This window comes from Cervus canadensis, chromosome 2 (genome assembly GCF_019320065.1).
Source record: "Cervus canadensis isolate Bull #8, Minnesota chromosome 2, ASM1932006v1, whole genome shotgun sequence".
Classification (NCBI taxonomy): Eukaryota; Metazoa; Chordata; class Mammalia; order Artiodactyla; family Cervidae; genus Cervus; species Cervus canadensis.
Genome location: NC_057387.1, coordinates 55,030,755 through 55,057,267, shown reverse-complemented (window position 1 = coordinate 55,057,267; position 26,513 = coordinate 55,030,755). Strand labels below are relative to the sequence as shown.

The 26,513-nt window shown below is 34.9% G+C and overlaps 1 protein-coding gene and 1 non-coding gene across 9 annotated transcripts in view; one reads left to right on the top strand and one right to left on the bottom strand.

Annotated features, from left to right (window-relative positions):
* The window catches only part of COL24A1 (collagen type XXIV alpha 1 chain), a 371,899-nt gene that overhangs the window by 71,659 nt on the left and 273,727 nt on the right, over window positions 1-26,513 (bottom strand). For all 8 annotated transcript variants that reach the window (XM_043460779.1, XM_043460785.1, XM_043460778.1 and 5 more), the window contains 8 exons: window positions 24,421-24,474; window positions 22,695-22,802; window positions 18,501-18,554; window positions 18,196-18,249; window positions 17,506-17,562; window positions 10,482-10,535; window positions 4,139-4,192; window positions 3,991-4,044 (listed from right to left, as the gene is read on the bottom strand). In XM_043460779.1, the coding sequence (XP_043316714.1) occupies window positions 3,991-4,044; window positions 4,139-4,192; window positions 10,482-10,535; window positions 17,506-17,562; window positions 18,196-18,249; window positions 18,501-18,554; window positions 22,695-22,802; window positions 24,421-24,474 (489 nt within the window). The remainder of the gene's footprint in view (window positions 1-3,990; window positions 4,045-4,138; window positions 4,193-10,481; window positions 10,536-17,505; window positions 17,563-18,195; window positions 18,250-18,500; window positions 18,555-22,694; window positions 22,803-24,420; window positions 24,475-26,513) is intronic.
* On the top strand, window positions 7,705-7,811 carry LOC122437437. The gene has a single exon (XR_006268264.1). It is a non-coding gene; the product is annotated as a U6 spliceosomal RNA (small nuclear RNA).

Genomic DNA, 26,513 nt, shown 5'->3' with positions numbered 1-26,513 from the left:
CTCCAGTATTTTGTGCAACCCACACAAAAACCTGATTTTCAAATATTAAAAGTCTCAAAAGTCAAGGTAATAAAAGATTCAAGTCATAAAATTTATGACACAAAGAACATATTTAGAAGAATTATAATAATGTAAGAGAAAGTTTTTCCTGCCTGAGGGGATATAAAAAAAATCTTCACTTTGGAGAAAAGGTAAAAAGAGAAGCAAGACTGAAGACATTGATGGGTATCTCTGAGAAGAGACCTTGACTCCACCCCTCAAGTCCCGGGGCGGGTGGAGACGACAATACTGCAGACAAATGTGGGGACTTGGGTACAGAGATGATGGCTAGGGAGACTAAAGGCCTCATGAGATGTCCTCTAAATTACACTGTCAGCAACAAGAGTAGAAATTTCTCCATGAGATGTCAGGCCAAGGGTCCTGAGAAAGTCTAAGTCCCTCAAGCACAGAGCATGGTGCGGGGAGCAGCAGAATGTTATTTCCATGTGGCGAAGAACAGAAAGCACATGGCCCTTGGAGCCTGATCTGAGGAGGTCTTAAACCTGAGTTGATAAAACAGTGTAAAAATCAACAGGGATCAAAGAACTTCTGCTAGGAGGGCCAACGTAGACACCGAAACAGTGGAACGATGGCCAACGGGGCTCCAAAGGGATGATGCACATTTCAGTGGATGCTAGCACCAACAGATGATGGTTGAGACTCAATCTCACCTCCTATTCCTCTTCCCTACCATTGCCACCCAGAGTGTAACTGCATATTTGAAAAGACAATGAATGGGGAAAACTCTCTGAATCAAATGTAAGACATCTGAGTGGACAGAGTTAAAGGCAATCAATTGACTAAATTTCCATCAATTAGGTTTCTACCACAGGCCAGGAAGGGCACTCAGAACAGAAATTAAGTTCCATTACAAAGAACATAAACTTATACTTTTAGTGTATCTGAGTTTATGGCTTAAGGTTCAGATATGCTATACATATATATGAGTGTTTTATTCCAAACATTCAAATAACAAAATAAAAACAAAGACATTCATTGACCATCACAAATCAATTATGTTTTGGGGTGGCTATTATGTTGGGAATTATTTCAGAACAGGTAAATACTGTATTCTAAAACCTATATATATGGATCTATCATTGTGAAAATTAGATTTAGAATATTAGTTATTAATACTTGGATAGGTATGAGGAAGTAGCTCCCAACAGAATAACACTAAAGGAAAATTATGGCTATGCAAATTATTTTTAAAGAATACTTTTGCTACTTTTAATGGTAAAATTGTGGCAGAAACCTACCTACTGAACATAAAGTGTATAAAAATAGCAAAATAGTCTCTGCTGTTTTTAGTTGCTCAATTCATGAACAGTTTCCTTATGACAATTATTGTCATCATAACTAAAATGAAGTAGGCCAGTTAGAGGAACCACAGACTTGCAATGGAAGTTTAAAATACATAAAGGTCAACAAAGTGTAAAAGACTGGTATTTTTTTGAATTTGTGCATTTAAAAAAGCCTTGAATTTGGAATCGCTAGGTATTCTTATAACTAAATTAAGAGCCAAATATTACTAAATATTAATCCTACACAGAGGTGGTCTGTTCAGTAGGAAATTAAAGACTGGGCCAAAGACAAAGAAAAAATAGAAGGTGTTAGTAGGTGATTAATTCAGTTGGTGTCATAAAAAGGGTGAGAAATGTCACTCTTCCACCAATGCCCCAAATTCAAATGCAATAAAGCTAGAAGCATTCTATGCTCTTTTCAAACAACTTACTCATATTATTTTATTTAAATTTAAGTATCTCATAAATCAAACAGACTTTCCTGTTTTCATAATAGGAAAGGTGAATGAATTCATATATAGTCTTTAGAGTATATGCAGAATTGTGCTCTTTTGTCTGCCTAGCTTTGAAAAATAGAATGACCCTTTTGAAATCAGATCCATTTAAAACAGCTTTCAATTCACTGGAATTGTACCACTTCACAGACTACAAAAGTAGGTAATCTAATTCTTTAGATAACAGAAAATTTTAAATGTGCCATTACTATCCAAACACTCATTTGTTTTTTATTTAAATGAAGCTGAAGAATAGTCATCTCAATACTTTGCTAGTTCTAACTTTGTTAGAGAGGGTAGCTTTAAAATACAAACTCAGACTTAGAGAAGTAAGACTCATACTCTTTTTAACCAAGAAATTTCAACTCACTAAAATCTGGAATTTTGTTTTGGGAAGAAAATAAAATTTTGGCTTGAGTCTCTGTATTTGAAAGCCATTATGGGACAGTTCACTACATTTGCATTATGAAAGTCTCTAAAAAATGTAGTGGTTTGCAATTGGTTTTGACTTGACTTGCTCCAATTTTTTTAATAGTTGTCCACAGTTTCATATCTGAGAGACTAATGAATCAATCAGTTGGTTAAGTAAAATTAATATTTAATTTAATCTATAAAAGAAGGCTTCTGTGTAATAATGGGAGTCAAGAAATAAAGTTTCTAATGTTGGTTTTGTTGTAACCAGTTTTGTGATCTTAGTAACTCATAAATCTCTTTGGGACCTGAACTACTTCATTTGAAAGATGAGAGGGCTGTCCAAATGATTTTAAAGGGCCCTTTCCAAATCTAAAAAACACATTTAAAGCTTTACAGAAATAAGATGCCGGTTATTCCCCAGGATCCATCTGGCTATTCAAAGTGACCCTAGTGAGTAACAGTCAGTGATATTTTGGTAACAACCGCTCCTATCTGAAATTGCATAAGGGTTTTTAGTGTAACCTCAGACTGTATGCCAGCATCGCCCATAGTGGGAAAAGAACTAGTTCTCACGGATTATACAGAATTTAAACCACGGCTCCTCAGCACTTTTCAGCTCTAATACCTGGGAAGGCTGACTATATAGACTGGAGGTGCAGTGATCTAGTGAGACTATTTTATTTTCATTGGTATAATTTTAACAGATATGAAGAAACAGCAAAAAAAATTTTATTCTTTCTGAGATACGTCAAAAAGCAAAAAGAAAACACCAAGAAAATGAAAGTACTAACTGTAAAGGATTAGAAATTTTAGGATCAAACCTTGGGAGCGCATGTTCATCCTTAGCTACTTAAAGCAAGCATAAGGAAGTCACATGAAAGCATTAGTAGTGTTCTAGGTTCACAGATTTTTCCACTGCTTTTTCCAATTTGGGTATTACAACTTCTAAGTGAATGAGACAGCTGTATTCTTTCTCCGCATTTTTTTTTTTTTTTTAATAAGGCTGAATGAAAAGTTGGGTAGCGATGAACTGATGCTACAAATTACAAATCCAGTTGTTTTGTAAGGGTGTGTGTGTGTGTTCAGTTGCTCAGTCGTGTCCAACTCTTACGACTCCATGAACTAGAACCCGCCAGGCTGCTCTGTCCATGGGATTTTCTAGGCAAGAATACTGGGGTGGGTTGCCATTTCCTTCTCCATATGTAAGGTTGAAGCAACATCTATTCTGATACAGGGAAGGAGATGGCTAAATTCAGTAATAATAGATTTTTAGTTTGTTGATAACAAATAATTGACTTGTGCTATGGGAAAAAAAAAATCTTTTAAGCCAATTTTGACTCTGTGTCATATACCAGTGATTTATACCCCTATTTTACTACAGCAACTATATAAGCATGACTGCTAAATTTTCACTTAGCAATACTGGCTTTAAGGCTAGTTGTTATTTCTACCTAAAACCCCAAAGAAGGACAGTTAGTTTGGGATAAGTCTAGGCAATTTTCTAAAAACCAGAATAGTCTGCTGGTAAAGGGAAATCTGGAGGGCAGTCAAAACACATAAATTAATCAATAATGATGCTTTAGCACAATTATTGACAAACACATTGTTTAGAGGCCCATGTGATTCTTGTTCTGAAAGGGTGAATGATCATTTAAGTTATAATGAACAGCAACTCCCTGTGTCCTTGCTTTCTCAAGCCAGCAATACATTTCAAATTGTCTTAAATGATTTCAACTTACTTCAGATCCTCTCTCTCCTTTTAGTCCTTGTTCACCCTGGTCACCTGGCTCACCCTTTAACAGGAATCAAAAGAGAAATCACATATAAAGTAGAGACCAAATAACATATGTTAACATTAATGTTACAAAGAATGCTTTCAAAACATACTGGGGGCCCTTGCTGTCCAGTGGCACCTCTTGGTCCTGGTATACCCACATGGCCCTATGAAGAGAAAAGGATATATTATTAGAATACATAAAGACATACAACTTAGAGGATAGAGTAGCATCACATAAAGTGGAAGTGAAGTCGCTCAGTCGTGTCCGACTCTTCGCGACTCCATGGACGTAAACCCGCTACACTGCTCTGTCCATGGGATTTTCCAGGCAAGAGAATACTGGAGTGGGCTGCCATTTCCTTCTCCAAGTATCACTTAAAGTGGTAGCAGAATGTTGCAAAATTCAATTTAAATATTACAGAGGTAACGATTCTCTCTTAGAAATAGTATAGAACATAACAGCCACTGGATATAATGATGACTAAGAAAGAGTATAGAGGTTTTTTCCATATGGGTTAATATAGGTCTGCCAAAAGATGTCTATGCCCTAATCCTCAAAACCTGTGAATGTGATCTTATTTGGAGAAAAGGGTCTTTGCAGATATCATCACATTAAGTATTTCAGAAGGAGATTTTACTGGACTCTTTGTGACCCTCTGGATTATAGCCCTCCAGGCTCTTCTGTCCATGGGATTATCCAGGCAAGAATCCTAGAGTGGGTTGCCATTTCCTCCTCTAGGAGATCTTCCCGACCTAGGGATCAAGCCTGTATTTCTTGTGTTCTGCATTAGCAGGTGGGTTCTTTACCATAATGCCATCTGGGAAGCTCTCTGGATTATCCATGTGGGCCCCAAATCCACTGACAGTTGTCCGTGTAAGAGACACAGAGAAAGAGAAGGATACAAATGAGAAGGTCATGTGAAGGTGAGCAGAGGATAGAGTGATGCAGCCACAAGATGTTGTTAGCTACCAGAAGCTGGAAGAAGCAAGAAAGGTTCTTTCCTAGAGCCAATAATGGGAGCACAACCCTGTTCATATCTTGCTTTTGGATTTCTGGCTTCCAGGATCATGAGAGAATAAATTTCTGTCATTTTAAGCCACCTGGTTTGTGGTAATCTGTTATGGCAGGCTCAGGAAACTAACATAGTAAATAACTAGTGAATAAAGAGTTCGAAAGCAAATGTCTTTTTCAATCTTTTTTCCAGTGTTCTATGGTCTCCACTTTTACAAATTAAGGTCACAGCCTTTTAGATAGTAGATTTACTGAGTTGAAGACTGGTGGTTGTCACTGCATATGCCAAGACATCAAGTGACTCTGACTCTAGCAATCTGTCATCAGCCCAGTTCTCCTAGAAAGGAATGCTGACCTACCACATTTTTCAAGTGTGCAAACAGAAACTAACAACAACCTAGGGGCATGTCAGGTAACAGTTATGCAGGAAGAATTCCACATGTAACCTCTTTTATCCCCTTCCCCACTGTCCACTTCAGATTCCTTTCTTCCTGTATATTACAGAAAGGATGCCATAGGAAGGACAGTTATCAGGCTCATCTCCTTTCTGGGCTAGGAGGAGAAGGGATTACCTAAGGCTAATGATTTATTCTCACAGCAAGATCAGTTGAAGTCTTTTTTGTTTGCATTCTGCAGCGTAAATGTTTATGGTTTTAAGATTCAACTTCCTGATAAAGTAAACAAATCCTGTTTAAGGGAGAAAACAGATGCAAGAGATAAAGGCTGATTTGGAAAACTTTCTATAAATAGCACACAGTCATAACTAAAGAGAAAAGGATGACTACCAACAAACAGCATGACTCTTATCAACAAAACATGACCAGGATCAGCAAGTAACAGAATCAGGTCAACCAAGGGGGAGTTTCATTTAAGTAAATACAATTATTGTAGGTCACTTATAAAGCCAGCTCAGGAGAGAAGCAATTGGTGAAGAGATGGGATTACAAAGTGAACTAAGTGTAACCATACTGAGTCAACTACAAAACTCCAAACCATCATGGTCTATCATGGCTTTGTCACCATTCTAGCTGCAGTTTTACAGAGACCTTTTAGAATGATTATAGAAGAACCAACTGCCTCTTATAGGGTTTGTGATGTTTGGATGCAAACCTTAGGAAAAACAAACTTGTTTCCTAGGAGCTCCACTATAGCTCCTTTGGCTCTTTCCATCTCAATAAAAACTGACAAATTATTTTTCTACAGTGGTAAGAATTAAATACGCTGCAGTAAATATTATTATGAAGTTATGTGGGCAAGATTGCGGGAAGTGATTGATTTTTTTTCTGGTGATGTTAGTAGTGGGAGGGGTTGGATGATCAAAGGGAGCCTGGAGACGATTTTATATGGAAAGTGATGATTATATATGATGATTATAAAATCATAAGAGATGATTTTATATGGGAAGCTGAAGTTTAAAGGATGAGTTTTCCAGGCGGTAAAGAAAAAGGAAGGCATTCTGCAGAGGAATAGCATGGGAGAATGAATGGAGATTCACCTAACACAACATGTTAAGTGGAGAATGGATTTAAAAGAGCTGTGACTGTGGATAGTGAGTCAAATTAGTGAACTGTTAAAAGAATGCAGGCAAAACACGATGAAACCCTAAAGTAGGGCAAAGTGGATAGACTCCAGAGATACATAAAAGGTTAAAAGAAGTGGCCAATTGAAGTTGAGAGATGAGAGGATAGAGAGAGGGGAGAATGAGGAGGGAGAGGTGAGAGAAAAGAGAAAGCAAGAGAGACAGAGAGCGAAAAAGAGACAGAGAGAGATAGAAAGAGGGAAGATCAGTTCACTAGACATCTGGATGTCTGCTGCTGGTACTATTCACTGAATTAAAGACATAAAAAGAGGAGGATCAGATTTGGACTGGGACATGCTGAGTCTGAGGTACCTGTGATGCTGTCTAGTAGCTATTTGGATGTGTATATCTAATGCTAAGGACTGAAGACCTAGTGAGGATAGGATTAGTAGTTCTTTTATTGTATGCAAAAATTTCTATGACCTTTGCCAAACGAAAGTAAAAAGGAATTTAAGGTAGAACATAATTTATTCAACTTATTTCTAGGGCTTTGTCTCATATAAGTTTAGGTTGACTTAATCTTAGATATTTATGTGTTTCTGCCCACACTTTTAAAAAGTGAATATTAACAGTATAATGTTCTTATTCATACCATGTCCTCTGGCTCTCTATCAAGCCTCAAGTGAATTTATCTTGACATACGTGATGTGTAGTTTTCTGGATGGCAAATATTTCACTATATCCGCTTTGATACTGATTAAATATTCTTATTTTTTATATGTGATGTCCATGGAGTCAAAGACTGTGTGTTGAATGCTCCATGTTACATTCAGGGCTCCTTCCTGGTCCATGGAAGACACTAAAATAAATGCTGAATGAGAAGACATTTAATTATATGTAACACATAAAACATATCACATATAGTGATGACTAGTTATATTTACTGATAATAATGAATGAGATACTTGACTTTTGTGAGTCTCAGTTTCTTCAAGAGGAAAAAAAGAACAAAGGATGGTGATAAGGGTTTCAAAATGTCTTTCAGTTGTTCATAGCCAGACGAAAGCAAAATATTCATTATCCATTCCATCTTTTTTCTCCAACAGGAAAATCATGAGTTTATCATAACTTTAAGAATATTTGTGGTGCTCGCTTCGGCAGCACATATACTAAAATTGGAATGATACAGAGAAGATTAGCATGGCCCCTGTGCAAGGATGACATGCAGATTTGTGAAGCGTTCTATATTTTTCCAGCTGCAGATCCAAGAGGATGCTGGCCATTAAGAGGTGCAAGCATTTTGAACTCAGAGGAGGTAAGAAGAGAAAGGGCCAAGTGATCCAGTTCTGAGCTTTGGGATTCTTTTGTTCTTATGTTTCGAGAGGAAACTATTGAAGTTATAGAAAAATTGCCTGAATGAGAATAAATATAGTGATATCCTTACTAAAAAAAAAAAGAATATTTGTGAATATAAAAGTGTTTTTAAAAGCTTGGTGATTATTCAACCATAAAAAGGAATGAAGTACTGACATATTTTACAACATGGATGAATCTTGAAAACACTGTGTAAAGTGAAAGAAGCCAGACACAAAAGGCTATATATTTTATGATCCCAATTATATGAAAGATACAGAATAGATAATTTGGTAGAGATAGAAAGCAGAGTAGTGGTTTCCAGAGCTTGGGAGAAGTAGAATGACTGTTTAACAAGCACAGTTTTTTTTTTGGGGGGTGATGAAAATGTTCTAGACCTAGGCAATGTGTGATAATTGTACAATATTGCCAATATAGTAAATGTCTCTAAATTATACCATTTTAAAATGGTTAAAATGGTAAATTTTATGCTATGTGCATTTGAGCACAATTGAAAGAAGCTTATAATAATTCTGACCATCTGTTTACTAGAGTGAAATGGTTATGTCTACAATGCCTATACAGAAAGGCAATCATTTAAAAGTATCACGTAAGGGTATAACAGAATGATCTAACTCTGAATAAAGCATAGTTCCACTGTTTGAATTGAACATGTGCTTGGGAAAATGTGGCAGGGTACAAGTGTGGGTATTTCATGACTTTGAGATGTCTAAGTAATGAAGTTATTGTGACTGACTGGCACTTAATGGCTTTTTAAAATAGATCCATCAACAAATGACAAAATGACTCTTAAAGCCTAAGAAACAAGATGGAATAAGACAAACAAGAAAATGTATATCACATTAAGTGGTAAAACATCCATGACCGAAGACTTCATCAGCACTCTATGGACTAAAGGAGAACCAGATTCTATAGCCATCCTAGGGAAAAACTTACCTCTGATGAAGGATTTCTAAAGAATCTAGGGACTATCCAGAAAAACAGGGGCAGGATTTTTCTTCTCCCAGCCAGGTAAAGAAGAGATTCTTTCCCTTCCAACAGAATAATTAGCTGTTTGTTTGCCATGCTGATAGTTACTGGTTGTAGTTGGTAGAAGTCAAAAGAAGATATTATAAGAACCTGATTTTCCTAAGAACGTGTAGAGAAGTTAGCACAGAAAAAGTCAAAGAAGTTTAAGGAGCTTCTCAAATTATGCTGAAAGCTGTGAGTTGGCTTCTCAACCCAAAGAAAAGCTAATTTCAAGTAAAGGAGAAGGGGGGCGATAGAGGATGAGATGGTTGGATGGCACTGTTGATCAATGGACATGAGTTTGAGCAAACTCTGGGAAATAGTGAAGGACAGGGAAGCCTGGTGTGCTGCAGTCCATGGGGGTCTCAGACAGTTGGACACGACTTATGACTGAACAACAACATATTATATACTATTATGTACAGGGCTTAAAACAAATATTATACAAGAAAAAAAAGAAGTCATATTCAAATTGAGGAGCTAAGATATCTACACATTAAAAACAATTAGCAAAAATGATAGTAGCAGAAGATTGTAAAATATTTGTATTGAATGACTTTTATAACCAATAAATACTATAGGACTAGATTAGAGGGAAAGCTTGCTGTTAGACAGTAGAAAAGGGAGTATGAATTAGATTATAAAGGGTAGACAGGATTTATGTAAGTAAAGATTATGTAATTTTGTGAGCAAGCAGATAATGTTGTGAGCAAAGGAAAAAGATAGGAGGTATAGGGAGAGAGTTAACAAATGACCATTTTATTTGGTATATGACATTATAAACAGAAATGGAAGATATATATATATATATATATTTTATTTAGTATTTGACATTAGTATATATATTTTATTTAGTATATGACATTATAAACAGAAATGGAAGAAATACAGGGCAGGAATACAGAACATCCTCAACACAAATATGCTAATAAATAATGACACTGAATAAATTCTCTCCATAGTCGAATATAATTTGAGCAATACAGCTTGTCTCTAAAAATCCTTTTAAGAATAAAAGAGGATAAGAATTGACATAAGAATATAATGGTGTTTATCCACTTGACAAGTCTCTAATGAACTTCTACTATATAGTAGGAAATTTGTGTTCTCAAAGTTGGGGATATAATGATGAAAAACATGTCAGTCTTATTTTCATGGATATTATATTTTCTTAAGGGATGTAGACAATAGACAAAAAATGAGTGTATAAAAAGGTGGTAAGATAATTTGGATAACATTAAATGCCATAAAATAAATAGAGTAATAAGATATAAAGTGGTGGATAGAAAGGGCAGTTAGAGAAGCCCTCTCAAAAGTAATATTTCAGGTGAGATCTGAATGATGAGACAAAGCAGCAATGGAAGGAGATGAAGATAATTTTAGAAAGAAGGAACAGAAAATACAAAGAGCTTCTTCTAGGATCAAAAACGTAAGATATTACTAATTATCTCAATGATGCTTATTTTCATTTGCAACTGAGCAGAACCACAGGGAAACCTATTCATATTCAGAAGAAAGGTGTGAAATTTATAGGAATTACCTTATATCCCTCTGCTCCAGGCTCTCCTCTCTCTCCTTGTTCTCCCATTGGACCCTAGAGAGACCACACGCAGGAACAATCAATGTATCTAAGTATTTGAGAACACAGATGAAATAGTTAATGTGGAATATTTTTTTCTGTAAAAATATGAAATCAAATGTACAATAACTTGTTTAGTTCCACTCTCAGACAGTAAAGAATCTGCCTGCCATGTGGGAGACCCAGGTTCCAATCCCTGGGTTGGGAAGATCTCCTGGAGAAGGGAATGGCTACCCACTTCAGTATTCTTGCCTGGAGAATTCCATGGACAGAGGAGCCTGGAGGGCTATAGTCCACGGGATCACAAAGAGTCAGACATGACTGAGAGACGAACACTCTTCACTCTCACCTTCAGATAATTTCAGGATATTGAATTTCAACAACATGAAGAACACCATAAACACTGGTTATTTAAAGACAATCTCAGAATTATTCTGCTAGAAGAAATACTGACAAAATGAAGTCCAAGGTAACAATGTGAATTTTCAGATGAGTAAAGTATGTTATAAAAGATATCAAAATAACTTGCATTTGTACTGAATGTTAAAATGATTGAAAACAATTTAAGCAGGACCACTCAGCCATTAATTAAGTGATTAATGCACTTAATCAATTGCATTAATTAGAAAATATTATATTTCATCACCTTTTTAAAAGTATCTAAGAGCTAATTCTACTTTATCATTCTTCATTAGAAATTATATTGTCTATTCTTTAATCTGCAAAATCTTAAATATTAAGATATAAATTGACCTAAAGAAATTACACTTACTCATTTTAATTCTTGAGGCAGAAACAAATAAACTTGTGAAAGTCACTCACTCGTGTCTGACTCTTTGTGACCCCATGGACAATACAGTCCATGGAATTCTCCAGGCCAGAATACTGGAGTGGGTAGCCTTTTCCTTCTCCAGGGGATCTTCCCAACCCAGGGATTGAACCCAGTTCTCCCACGTTGCAGGCAAATTCTTTACCAGCTAAGCCACAAGGGAAGCCCAAGAATACTGGAGTGGGTAGCCTATCCCTTCTCCAGTGGATCTTCCTGATTCAGGAATCGAACTGGGGTTTCCTGCATTGCAGGTGGATTCTTTACCAACTGAGCTATCAGGGAAGCCCTACTTTTAACTTTTTCTAAACATTTCTAATATAAAATCCTTTGATATGATAAGCAGTTCAAACTACTTATTCTAAAATGCACTTGAAAAACCAATTATCACATATTAGGACCAACTATCCAAAAAAAAGCTCAAAAGAAATTATCATCAGAACCATAACACTTATTATGGATAAAAAGCTTACATCTATGTGAATAAAGATATTAGACATAATATAAAGACAAAAATCTCTGACTTTGATTTAATTACTTAGAATATTCTTGGTCTAATTTTCATACCTGTCTCAAGTCTACTAATAAAATGACTATTATTATGCTAGCTGTGTAATACATTTATTATATTTCAGTGACATTCTTTGAACATGGAATACATGAATCTGGGGGAAAAGAGCACTTTTCTATTCTACTTGCCCATATTTTTCTTTGTACTTTTAAATATCTATACTGTTTCCATATTATTGTCTCTCAGAGGTTTAGAGACATTTAGAATGTATTTGATACAGAATTTTTAGACATCGTTCTGTCTCTTAACAATTTACTTCTTAAATTTATATAACTTATGGAGTAACTTGGAATTCCTTTTATTCAATTGAGGTATAGCTGATGTACAATAGTAAGTAAGTTTTTAGGTGCACAACATAGTGATTCACAATTTTTAAAGGTTGTACTTCATTTACAGTTAAAACACTGACTATATTCCCTGTGTTGTGCAATATATCCTTGTAGCTTATTTAACACACAGTAGTCTGTACCTTTTATTGACCAGGGGATCTTTGCAGAAACTAATACCTGTGAATACTGAAATGTATCTGGTCAATAATAGGTAACAAAAGATACTTAAAGGTTTACTGAGCATGGCCCCACCAATCAAACAAGACCCAGTTTCCCCCTCAGTCAGTCTCTCCCATCAGGAAGCTTCCATAAGCCTCTTATCCTTCTCCATCAGAGGGCAGACAGATTGAAAACCACAATCACAAAAAACTAACCAATCTGATCACATGTACCACAGCCTTGTCTAACTTGATGAAACCATGAGCCATGTCATGTAGGGCCACCCAAGACTGATGGGTAATGGTGGAGAGTTCTGACAAAACATGGCCCACTGGGGGAATGGCAAAACACTTCAGTATTCTTGCCTTGAGAAACCCATGAACAGTATGAAAAGGCAAAAAGATAGGACACTGAAAGATGAACTCCCCAGGTAAGTAGGGGTCCAATATGCTACAGGACATCAGTGGAGAAAAAAACTCCAGAAAGAATGAGGAGATGGAGCTAAAGCAAAAACAACACCCAGTTGTGGATGTGACTGGTGATGGAAGTAAAGTCTGATGCTGAAAAGAGCAATATTGCATAGGAACCTGGAATGTTAGGTTCATGAATCAAGGCAAATTGGAATTGGTCAAACAGGAGGTGGCAAAAGTGAACGTCGACATTTTCGAAATCAGCAAACTAAAATGGACTGGATGGGTGAATTTAACTCAGATGACCATTATACCTACTACTGTGGGCAAGAATCCCTTAGAAGAAATGGAGTAGCCATCATAGTCAACAAGAGAGTCCGAAATGCAGTACTTGGATGCAATCTCAAAAATGAAAGAATGATCTCTGTTCGTTTCCAAGGCAGACCATTCAATATCACAGTAATCCAAGCCTATGCCCCAACCTGTAATGCTGAAGAAGCTGAAGTTGAACAGTTCTATGAAGACCTACAAGACCTTCTAGCACTAACACCTTGAAAAGATGTCCTTTTCATTATAGGGGGCTGGAATGCAAAAGTAGGAAGTCAAGAAATACCTGGAGCAACAGGCAAACTGGCCTTGGAGTACAGAGTGAAGCAGGGCAAAGGCTAACAGAGTTTTGCCAAGAGAACGCACTGGTCATAGCTAACACCATCTTCCAACAAAACAAGAGAAGACTCTACACATGGACATCATCAGATGGTCAACACCAAAATCAGATTGATTATATTCTTTGCAGCCAAAGATGGAGAAGCTCTATACAGTTAGCAAAAACAAGACCAGGAGCTGACTGTGGCTCAGATCATGAACTCCTTATTGCCAAATTCAGACTTAAACTGAAGAAAGTAGGGAAAACCACTAGACCATTCTGATAGGACCTAAGTCAAATCCCTTACAATTATACAGTGGGAATGATGAATAGATTCAAGGGATTAGATCTGATAGACAGAGTGCCTGAAGAACTATGGAAGGAGGTTCATGACATTGTACAGGAGGCAGTGATCAACACCATCCCCAAGAAAAAGAAATATAAAAAGGCAAAATGGTTGTCTGAGGAGGCCTTAATAATACCTGTGAAAAGAAGAGAAGCAAAAGGCAAAGGAGAAAAGGAAATATATACCCATTTGAATGCAGAGTTCCAAAGAATAGCAAGGAGAAATGAGAAAGCCTTCCTCAGTGATCAGTACAAAGAAATAGAGAAAACAATTGAATGGGAAAGACTAGAGATCTCTTCAAGAAAATTAGAGATACCAAGGAAACTTTTCCTGCAAAGATGGGCACAATAAAGGACAGAAATGTTATGGACCTAACAGAAGCAGAAGATATTAAGAAGAGGTGGCAAGAATACACAGAAGAACTATACAAAAAAAATTTCACAGCCCAGATAATCACAATGGTGTGATCACTCACATAGAGTAGATATTCGGTTGATCTAATTCAAATCCTAAAAGATGATGCTGTAAAAGTGCTATACTCAGTATGCCAGCAAATTTGGAAAACTCAGCAGTGGCCACAGGACTGGAAAAGGTCAGTTTTCATTCTAATCCCAAAGAAAGGCAATGCCAAAGAACATTCAAACTACTGCACAATTGCACTCATCTCACACACTAGGCAAGTAATGCTCAAAATTCTCCAAGCCAGGCTTCAATAGTACATGAACTATGAACTTCCAGATGTTCAAGCTGGATTTAGAAAAGACAGAGGAACCAGAGATCAAAATGCCAACATCTGTTGGATCATCAAAAAAGCAAGAGAGTTCCAGAAAAACATCTATTTCTGCTTTATTGTCTATGCCAAAGCCTTTGACTATGTGGATCACAACAAACTGTGGAAAATTCTGAAAGAGATGGGAATACCAGACCACCTGACCTGCCTCATGAGAAATCTGTATGCAGGTCAAGAAGCAACAGTTAGAACTGGACATGGAACAACAGACTGGTTCCAAATCCAGAAAGGAGTATGTCAAGGCTATATATTGTTACCCTGGTTATTTAACTTATATGCAGAGTACATCATGAGAAATGCCAGACTGGATGAACAACAAGCTGGAATCAAGACTGCCGGGAGAGATATCAATAACTGCAGATTTGCAGATGATACCACTCTTATTGCAGAAAGCAAAGAAGAACTAAAGAGCCTCTCAATGAAAGTAAAAGTGGAAAGTGAAAAAGTTGGTTTAAACTCAACATTCAGAAAACAGATAATGGCATCTGGTCTCATTACTTCATGGTAAATAGATGGGGAAACAATGGAAACAGTGAGAGACTTTATTTTGGGGGGCTCTAAAATCACTGCAGATGATTACTGCAGCCATGAAATTAAAAGACGCTTGCTCCTTGGAAGAAAAGTTATGACCAACCTAGACAGCATATTAAAAAGCAAAGACATTACTTTGCTGACAAAGTTCCATCTAGTCAAAGCTTTGGTTTTTCCAGTAGTCATGTATGGATGTGAGAGTTGGACTATAAAGAAAGCTGAGCGCTGAAGAATTGATGCTTTTGAACTGTGGTGTTGGAGAAGACTCTTGAGAGTCCCTTAGACTGCAAGGAGATCCAACCAGTCCATCCTAAAGGAAATTAGTCCTGAATATTCACTGGAAGGACTGATGTTGAAGCTGAAACTCCAGTACTTTGACCACCTGATCTGAAGAACTGACTCATTTGAAAAGACCCTGATGCTGGGAAAGATTGAAGGTAGGAGGAGAAGGGGACGACAGAGGATGAGATGGTTGGATGGCATCACCGACTCAGTGGACATGAGTTTGAGTAAACTGCAGGAGTTGGTGATGGACAGGGAGACCTGGTGTGCTGCAGTCCATGGGGTTGCAAAGAGTCAGATAGTACTGAGCAACTGAACTGAACTGACCTGAACAAAAGATGTATTAGTATGTCTCCCATCAGTAAATTGTTAATCCCTTAACCTTATCTTGCCTCTCCCTCATTCTCCCTCTGCATTGTTAACCACTAGTTTGTTCTCTATATCTGTGAGTCTGCTTCTTTTTTGTTATATTTACTGCTTCATTTTTTAGATTCTATATATGTGATATCACATAGTATTTTTATTTCTCTGTCTGATTTATTTCACTTAGCAAAATTATCTCTTAGTCTACCCATACTGTGGTAAATGAGTAGTATTGTATATATTTCTGGGTATATATGTGTGTGTGTGTGTGCATATATATATATGACTACATCTTCTTCATTCATTCTTCTCTGGATGGACGTTTAAGCTGATTTCATATCTTGGTAAACATTGCTGCTATGGAATTGGGGTGCATATATCTTTCCTGATTACTGTTTTTGTTTTTTGAATATGTACCCAGGAATGGAATTTATGGGTCATATCGCAGTTCTATTTTTAGTTGTTTGAAAAACCTCATAGTGTTTTGCATATAGATGCACCAATTTATATTTCCACCAACAGTGCACCACCTCACCAACATGTGTAATTTGTGGTCTTTTTGATGACAGCCATCTAGGTGTGAGGTGATTATCTCATTGTGGTTTTAATTTGCATTTCTCTGATGATTAACAATGTCAAGTATCTTCATGTGCCTGGCTGGCCATCTGTATGTTTTCTTTGGAAAAATGTCTATACAGGTCTTCTGCCCATTTTTTAAATTGGATTTTTTTTTTTTTGCTATTGAAATGTTTATGAAATTATGAAATGTTTATATATTTTGGATATTAGTCCCTTAGTGGTCATATCATTTGCAAGAATTTTCTTCCATTCAGTAGGTGTCTTTTCATTTTTTGTTGATTTCTGACAATAACATTTTATATATTTTTATAGATGAGTTTGCCTCTGTGTGAGATTGGTTTGATTTACCTGGAAAAACTCTAGAATTTTTCCTATTTCTAAAACAGAGTATACTTTTCAATGATTTCCAAGGAGTCAGGTCAAAATATTGGGAGTGACTGTATATTCTGATTCTTCTGTTTTAGGACTCTTTTATCTTATATGACATGTGAAATATGGAAAATTTAACCAATTATATTTATTTCTGTGAACCAGGCATTTTTGCACTATTCATTTGATTTATATATATCCTGCACACTGTTTTGTATGAACATAGAGACAGTTATTCCGATAATCAAAGATAGAAGAGCTACTTTTAAAAAAATCATGGTTACAGCTAGTCTTTAAAATGCGTAATTAGAAGGTTACAGATTAATAATCTTTAAAAAATATTGGCTCTAATAACTAGTTAGATGAATTTTGAAATCATTTGGTAACTGTGTATAAACTACTATAAACAAGGACACAGATCAGATTTTTAAACATACTTTAGATATAAATCTGAATTTGATGTATAAATATCTGCCCTAAATGCCTAGAGTATGTAATATTTTGATAATCTTTGTAAAAAGTTGTTATCATGAATTTAATGCTGGAAATTAGATTTGAAAGTTCCAATAATAAACTTCTATATAATGCTAAGGATCTTGACCTGTATATACAGTTTTCCTATTTAGATTATATGACTGCAAGTACTGCTGTCATATAAAACCATGTTATAAAACTAAAAACAAACAAAAAAAACTTCTTAAAAAGATGTAACTGGTGCTATGAATCTATTGTACGAACTGCTTTTTATCTTAAAACATCAAAATAATTTTAGAAAAAAACTTACTGGTTCACCTCGAGGCCCAGGTGGTCCTAGGATTGTATTATCTTCTCCTGGATAACCCTACAATGAAGATGATTTATAAATAAAGTTAAATTAATGAAATAAATTTTAAAAAATTAAGCCTATTATTTCTAATAGGTTATAAAATATGCAATCTGGTTTTATCTTTTTTAAATGAAAAAGTTTTATCTACAAAACTTAGCACATGATACTTTATCCACAGTTGTAATTCATATATCGTTCTCTTTGGAAGTGTCAACCTCTTGTAATTACATAAAAAGCAGCTTACTAATTTTCTCAGTGTCAGTTTTCCAACAATATTACAAATCAAGAGGAGTACTGTTGTAGTTATTCTTAATTCATAAAAATTTTACCATAAATGTACTATAGTTAGTCATTTAATCTAGAGTCTCACAATCTCTTTCAATAGGCAAATTAACATTAGTTTTACAGGTTGCAAAGTACTGTAACATATATCGTTTCACCTCAATCTTGAAACTATTCATCAAAGACTTCTTAATTATTTTAAATATTTCTCCCTTTATATTTATTTTTCTTCTAGAATCTACAATACTTCCCAAGTTGAAAAGTACTTCTTTTATTCATTGAAAATGTTTCCAGTATACTTTCAGAAAGAACACATGCATTCAATGTTTACTTTTAGGATTAAAAAGTCGATATAAACATACACACCTTTTCTCCTTTAGGTCCTGGCAACCCAGAAAGTCCTGGTTGACCTTCACGGCCCTAAGAGAAGGACAAGTAGAAAATCCCCATATCATTAGTATGTGCTCTACATAATACTATCATGGCTATGCCATTAGATATTGCACTAATTCTGAAAGAAAAATAGGATTCACTGTATAGGAGCCTGATGTCTAAATATGCTAGAAAGCATTATCAGGAGACTTCATCTGAATTTGTATATTTGGGATGACATCTTTATGTAATGTTTTTATGCAAATATACATTTCTTATTTCCAATTAGAAATACTTACCCTATATCCTAGAATTCCAGGTTCTCCAGCAGGTCCCATTAATCCTAAATGTCCCTAAAAAACAAAGCAAACATTAGAAAGAAAACAGACAATTGTTTAAATTGTTCAACCTGCATTTTTGTTATTTAAAACTTAGATTTTTCAAGATACAAAATTCTACCTAGTCTGAAACGGGAAAACAAAAAGTAGTTCTCCAACTTGCATCTTATTTTACTTCTGAACCATGTTAAGTCCCACAAAAATATGTTTCTTTGGTTTATTTCTGGTATGAATATCTTTAATCATATTAAAATAAATACTTTCAGTTGCCAGAATGCTGTAAACTTCCAGCAAATTCTTGGAAATGTAGTTTGCATTTATCAAAGTTTGTGGTATTTGCACATCACTAAATATCAGGGAGTGAATTCTGATAGTTTTTAGTATTGTCATGATAGGATCGAGAACTCTGTACTCATTCATAGCCTCAGGTGCTTTGATGAACATGATTTCAACTCTGGTCAAAGCTGTTAAAAGAGAATTGGTTGACAACTTATGTATAATATTCACCTCTATTATTTACACTTATTATCAATTTATACAGATGAGGAAATCATAAGTTAAAGGCAAATCAGTAAATGTTCCTAAATTACTGAGAAGATGACAACTGAAAAAAAGCAAAAACAACACTCTTAAAAATGTCCCTCACTTTTATATTGTTAAAAAGTTTTCACACCAACTCTTCTATTTGAGTCTCAAAATAAATAGGAGATAAGGAAACTAAGGCACAGCCAAGTGCCACACCAGCCAGAAGTTCTAAGCAATGAAATAAGTAAGGATAATAAATAATAAATATGAGGAGGTGATACAATTATTTACCTAAGGAATCCTTAGAATTATTAAAATTCACTGAAATAAATATAAAGTTTTAAAAAAAGATTTCTTACACAGACCAGTAAGAAGATGAACTAGAAAAAGGACTACCCTAAAAACAGCAAAATCTGTAAGAAACTAACAATACACCTAATAAGAAAGGTGTAAGAACAGAGATAAAGGACATAACAAAGCTTTACTGAAAGATATAGAAGATATAAGTAAATAAAAAGATACATGTTAATCATTCATAGAATGAATATGGTAATTCTATTTCTATGAATGATTCAATATTAAAGGAACTTGCAGAATTGTATTTTAAAGTTCAAACAAAAACAGACAAAATCATAGTAAGAGCTGAGCTTTTCAGAAAAATAAATTATGACATATTTGGCCTTCTAGATCTCAAAAGATACTATAATGATGTAACAATTTAAATGGTGTGGTACCTAGTAATAAACTAAAAAATTGAGAAAAGAAAATAGAGAAAATGGAAACAGACCATTTTTTGAGAGTAGCTTACAGTGAGGGTAGCATTTCAGAAAACTGGAAAATAGATTTATTAAATAGCATTGAGACAACTGGCTAAGAACATGGAAAAAAGAAATTAGTCCCTTACAACTTATAGCAAAATAAACTCCATATGCTTTAACAGGGCTAAGGGCAACAATATTAGGAAAAGGATATGAAAGAATACTTTTATATACTTTATGTAAAGAAGTCATTTCTAATGAACAAACAAAACCTAGACTGTTAACAGTAAGACTGACAAATTTGGTTGTAATAATTAAAACCTCTGTCCAGTGAAAGATAGTGTAAACAAGATAAATGATAGAAAGGGAAATATATTTGTAATATATTTGCAACATATTTAACAAAAATATATTATCTAAACTATATAAGGTGTTCTTGCAATTAAGAAAAAGAAAACAGTCTAATAGAAAAATATGTAAAGTACATATGAACAGGCAACTTTCAGAGCAAAAAGTACAATTTATTTAGTTGCAAGCAAGAAAATGTAAGAAAGAAAATGAGACATACTATTTCATTTGTCAGATTAGCAAACATCAAAAGGATTAATACGAAGTATTCCCATAAAAGACTCAAATGTAAGACTTGAAACCATAAATTTCTAGAAGAAAACACAGACTGTATGCTCTTTGATATTGGTCTAGGAAATATTTTTTTATATCTCTCCTCAGGTAAAATAAACAAAAGGAAAAATAAGTAGACAATATCAAACAAAATAGCTTTTACACAGCCAAAGAAACTATCAATAAAGCAAAAAGGTCACCTACCGAATGGGAGAAGATATTTGCAAACAATGAATCTGATAAGGGGTTAATATCTAAATATAAAAATAATTCATACAACTCAACATCAAAAAAACAAACAACCCAATTTAAAAATGGGCAGAGGATCATCATCAGGGAAATGCAATCAAAACCACAATGAGATATCACCTCATACCTATTAGAATGGCTATTATAAAAAAGACAACAAATATCAAGTGTTGGGAAGGATGTGGAGAAAAGGGAACCCTTGTTCACTGTTGGTAGGAATATAAATTGGTGCACCATTATGGAAAACAGTATGCAGGCTCCTCAAAAAATTAAAATTAAAAACAGAACTACCATATGATCCAGCAATTCTACTCTTGGATATCACATTATATGCCACTTTTGAATGCATAGGACATAGAAGAAAAATATTAGCAATTTAAATAAAAGGAAGTACATACTACCTGACTTAGTAAGATGACAGTAAGGAATGGAAGATTTAAAATGAGGCTGAGCACTGTTTATAATAGCCAGGACATGGAAGCAACCTAGATGCCCATCAGCAGACGAATGGATAAGGAAGCTGTGGTACATTTACACCATGGAACATTACTCAGCCATTAAAGAGAATTCATTTGAATCAGTTCTAATGAGATGGATGAAACTGGAGCCCATTATACAGAGTGAAGTAAGCCAGAAAGATAAAGACCATTACAGTATACTAACACATATATATGGAATTTAGAAAGATGGTAACGATAACCCTATATGCAAAACAGAAAAAGAGACACAGATGTACAGAACAGACTTTTGGACTCTGTGGGAGAAGGCGAGGGTGGGAAGTTTTGAGAGAACAGCATTGAAACATGTATATTATCTAGGGTGAAACAGATCACCAGCCCAGGTTGGGTGCATGAGACAAGTGCTTGGGCCTGGTGCACTGGGAAGACCCAGAGGGATCGGGAAGAGAGGGAGGTGGGAGGGGGGATTGGGATGGGGAATACATGTAAATCCATGGCTGATTCATGTCAATGTATGACAAAAACCACTACAATAATGTAAAGTAATTAGCCTCCAACTAATAAAAATAAATGAAAAAAAATATAAAAAATAAAATGAGGCTGAGGAGTCTTAGAATTGAGAGTAAGTGATAAGAGGAGATAACGGATAGAGAATTACATTTAGAACATCAGAGAGCTTCAACTAAAAGAGTTCCCCATCAGAGACTGCATTTTGATACTCCAGTCTAAACAATATGTCACTTCATGTGATTTTCCCCTAAAATGAGGCTAAGGAAAACCTTCCTCAGACAACAAATGGATTATTCAATGCTCTCCAGAAGGCCTTGGTGAAAAGCTACTTGTGACATTTAAATGGTGACTAGGAAATACATATGGATTTGATAAATAAGTTTATGCAATACTCAAAAGACTAAACTGGATAATCTCTTAAATATTTTGCATCTCTTTCTTCTGTGACTTTTTGAACAAGTTAAAATATGTTAGCAACATAATTTTGATATTACAGTTTCAAAAGTATCATGCTATCTTTGCTTCCAATATCATGTAAAATTCATACAAAAGATCAAAAATCAGTAGCTGTTTCGGAGACTTACCACAGCTGGTTAGCAAGATATAATCTCTAGATAAGCATGAGAGTTTAAGCATATAAAGAAAACCCATTTTTGAGTAATCTAATTTTCAAAGCAATTTGTCAACCATGACGGCAAAATTTTATACAGATATTAAATCCTGATTTCAAGTACAACTGTATAAACTTTCCTACTTAGGTTGGGAGTTATAATCTGATTTTTTAAAATCTTATTTCATATTTTATTTCCATTTTGAGATTTTTTTTTCCCCTTTCCTTTTTCATGTCCAGAAACCACTAAGCCATTTAAGTACTGTGGAATGCTTACAATTCTCCATATCCCATGGAGGTAGATTATTTTCAATGGAACTTTTGCTTTCTCTGTAAAATTAATCAAGAGATGAAGCTTTTAGACATGGATACATTTCTTTCCATCCGCAGTGAACTCAGTTTTGGAGACAAATCAGATACTGACCGCAGCACCTCGAGTTCCTCTGGCACCCTTCAGACCACTTTCTCCAGTTTGTCCAGGAGCACCTCTGTTTCCAGTTTCTCCTGTGGGCCCCATCTGTCCTTTATCGCCCTGCAGATGCCATTAGTAAGAGAGAAAAGTAAGAAAAAACCTTATCCTTAAATTACTCAACTACATCATATACTTGAATGGCTCCAGAGGATATTCTGTAGGCAAAATTCTATAAACAGTAACTTTGTTTTAACTTACTAGTACTACAGACCACCACTGATGATAACAACATACCATCACCACCTGGGTTACCTTAAAAATGTAATTAAAAGCAATTTTGGAAAAAAGAATACAAACATTTTTGCATAAGTAAGCAGGGAAGTTTGGTGCTCATGCTGAATTACAAATAACCAAGTTTTTTATTCGTGAAACTTGTTATGTATTTATGTACAAATGCATGCACGCATATGTTTACTCACATCCTGAGAAAACACAGGCCCTATGACAAGCCTGTTTCTACAGAGAATTTCAGTGCCCCAAAGATACATTTAATGCATAAAGGCTCTAGTGTGCAGTTCTGTATACTCAACATCATCACTTGGTTGGAGTTTGTCTTTAAAAATCTGTAACATTTTTACATGATTTTATATCCATCTGAAAACAAATTCTTCTGTTTTCCAACAGGCTAACTGATCATTCTCTAATATCAAAGTACAGCTGCTTTTAAATAGTAAATGTTATAATTTATTCTTCACATGTGGTAACTTAGTTCTATTATTGACAATCAAGTAGACACAAAGAAAAACTAAACTATGATTACAGTCAGGAAATTTCTGGTGATTCATAATAATTCACAGGTTGCTGTAAGGATCTGCACTGTCCTACTTGTAAAACCATTTAGAAAGAACATTATGATGAGAAGAGACTTCAATATTGGGCATTATTTCATGGCTAAGAATGGTAACTAAAATGTACTTCATTTATTTTTATCTTTTATTATTTCTTATACTGACCCCCAAGTTATGAGAAAGATGGATTAGGTGCATATTCACAGAAATGATATAATTCAATTTTGGGAACTAGAATATGGTGTGATTTGTAGTTAATTATAGTAAATATATTCAGATTTATTGTATTACAATGGGAAAGTAATTTCTATGTTTCACCAATACTTGAACAAATTATTGACTCTATCCAAGTATGAATTATTTGTTATAAAGTACTAAATTTTACAAACACATCACATTTTCTTAGCAAAAGGAAGCAAATAACACATATTGTTTTGTGTCTCTTAGTTAATAATAGGGAAGATAAAATCAATACTAACCTTTTCAAGTTAGAAAAATATATTCAAACAAGCCAGAAACAATTCTAATAATACTTCTCTCCCCTAAATATCTTTCTAAAGTTGCTATAAAATGGCACAAATGGTATAGTATTTTTTCTTTTCTCTCTTTTCATGCCCATGGTCTACTAAAGAATTTCTGGTAAAGATGAGAAGAAAAGGCAAAGATCTTTTTAGAAATGACAAAGTCAAAAATTTGACTTCAGATAACTAAGGTAAAAAGTACTCCTATGTGGAATTAAATATTAATTTATACAATTGTGCCTTTTAATTCAAATTTATAGCTCTTTAATGCTTTATTTCTAGAACAAATAAAAACATCACTATGCTATGCAGCTATGTGCACATCAGAATAGAGAAAACCAACATAAAAAGATATAAAAAGAAAATTACCTTCTTTCCTGGACGACCTCTTTGTCCCAGAATTCCTGTAATTCCTTCAGGTCCCTGAATATTAAGTATAAAAAAGGAAATAAATTATTAGAGACAGGACTAGATAGAATGCTTAAATATTTACATCACATGATCACTGACTTGAACAGTAAGTAAAAATGTGGGCTACTTCTCAATATTATTATGCTTGTATAACTATTTAAAAAGAGGTTATGATGAGTTAGAGGCCCAGCTGTTACTAGTGAGTAAAGTTCACATATACAAACCAGTCAAGATAGACAAAATGAAACCATTCTTAATCACAGAGGGAAAATAACTTGGTTTTAGCACAGCCAGTGAGAAAGTAATTAAAGTTAACCTAAATGCATCCATGTCAGCAGTTCTATGAGCTACTTTGGGTTCAACATCTTGTTGAACGCACAGGATTATAAAATATATCTAGTACATTGTCAGGGAGAATCTCAAAATCTCACTGAAGGGTAAGATTAAGCAAATACTAAAGGGGAAACACATTGAGAGAAAGGAGGTAGTCAAATTAAACTGTTTAAAGCAATATTTTTATTTAAATCGGTATTTTATTTAACTAAAAGTTCTCAATAAACACTTTTTTTTTAAAGTAAGAAGTGGTTAAAATATTTTAACGTCATATGAATTTGCAGGTCAACAATGGTTAGGCTTAAATGAGATCCACAGTAAGCCAGGCTGCAAATTCAAAAATAGCTAATAATTAATCACAGCATTCCTTGCATTAGTTGGAAATGAAAATGGAAATTTCAAATTTGTGTCCCAAAACTTGGCAAAAGGCAAAAATGATGTAGACAAGAAATAAATTGTGGTTTACCACTGTGTTACAGAGGCTCTTGATAAATATTTGTTAAACGAATAAACAGATACCTAAGGAAATGACTCATGCCCTGTGCTCCTGAGCAAATGTTCTTCTAGCCTCAGAAAATCCGCTGAATTTAGAGGCCAAAGCGGCTAAGTTCTATTGCTGTAGTCCCAGCTGCACCCAGAGGTTGAAATGATCCTGCACTAACGTGAGACTTCTTTGCGGTTAACGTGGCCTTTTTAAGAGAGGATGATTAACATTTACAGAGGTTAACGACGTGAGCATTTAAGCCAGACTGCTCTAGTTGCATATTTTGGCTGTGTCACCTAACAGCTGCCTGACTATAGGTAGATTATTTCACCTCTAAAGGCCTTAGTTTCCTGTTATATAGCAGGGGTGTATTAATACTTCTTCAAAGAGTTACTAAGATTGAATGAGAAAGGACTAGGCTTATACTTGAAGAGCTCAATAAATGTCAGTTCTCATTAATTTCTGTTGCCTTTTCAAAGGGCATTATGTAATAATTAAATATTTATAAAAGATTATTAATAAAAGGCATAATAAACACCCACGTGTCTACCACCCACTTTAAGAAATAGGAGCTATACACACACAAATACACACAAGACTTAAGTCCCATATATGCATTTATATTTGTAAACATATCACCTCTTCTCACTCAGGTGCAACCATTGTCCTTAATTTGTTTATCATTCTCATGCATTTATTTACATTTTTACTCCATTTGTATATATTCCCAAGCATTATATGCTTATTTTGCATCTTTTGAAACTTTCAATAAGCAGTATCATACTTTACGCATTCTTTTGAAACTTTTTTTAGAACAATATTTTGTTTTTGAAATTATTTAGTGTCTCTATGCTACTTACACTTTGTATTCACTTCTATAGTGGTGGTGGTTGTGGTTTAGTCACTAAGTTGTGTCCGACTCTTGTGACCCCATGGACTGTAGCCGGCCAGACTCTGTCCATAGGATTTCCTAGGCAAGAATGCTGGAGTGGGTTGCCATTTCCTTCTCCAGCGGATCTTCCCGACCCAGGTTTCGAACCCAGGTGTCCCACATTCCAGATTCTTACCAACTGAGCTACAACATTAAATAGTAGGATTCTGTTTTGTAATCAAACCACAACTTAACTCAGCCACTTCCCTAGTGATGAACTTTTGGTAGTTTTTTTTTTTGTTTGTTTTGCTTTGCTTTGTTTTTTATGCTATGAACAGCCCTTCAATAAATACTCTTGCACCT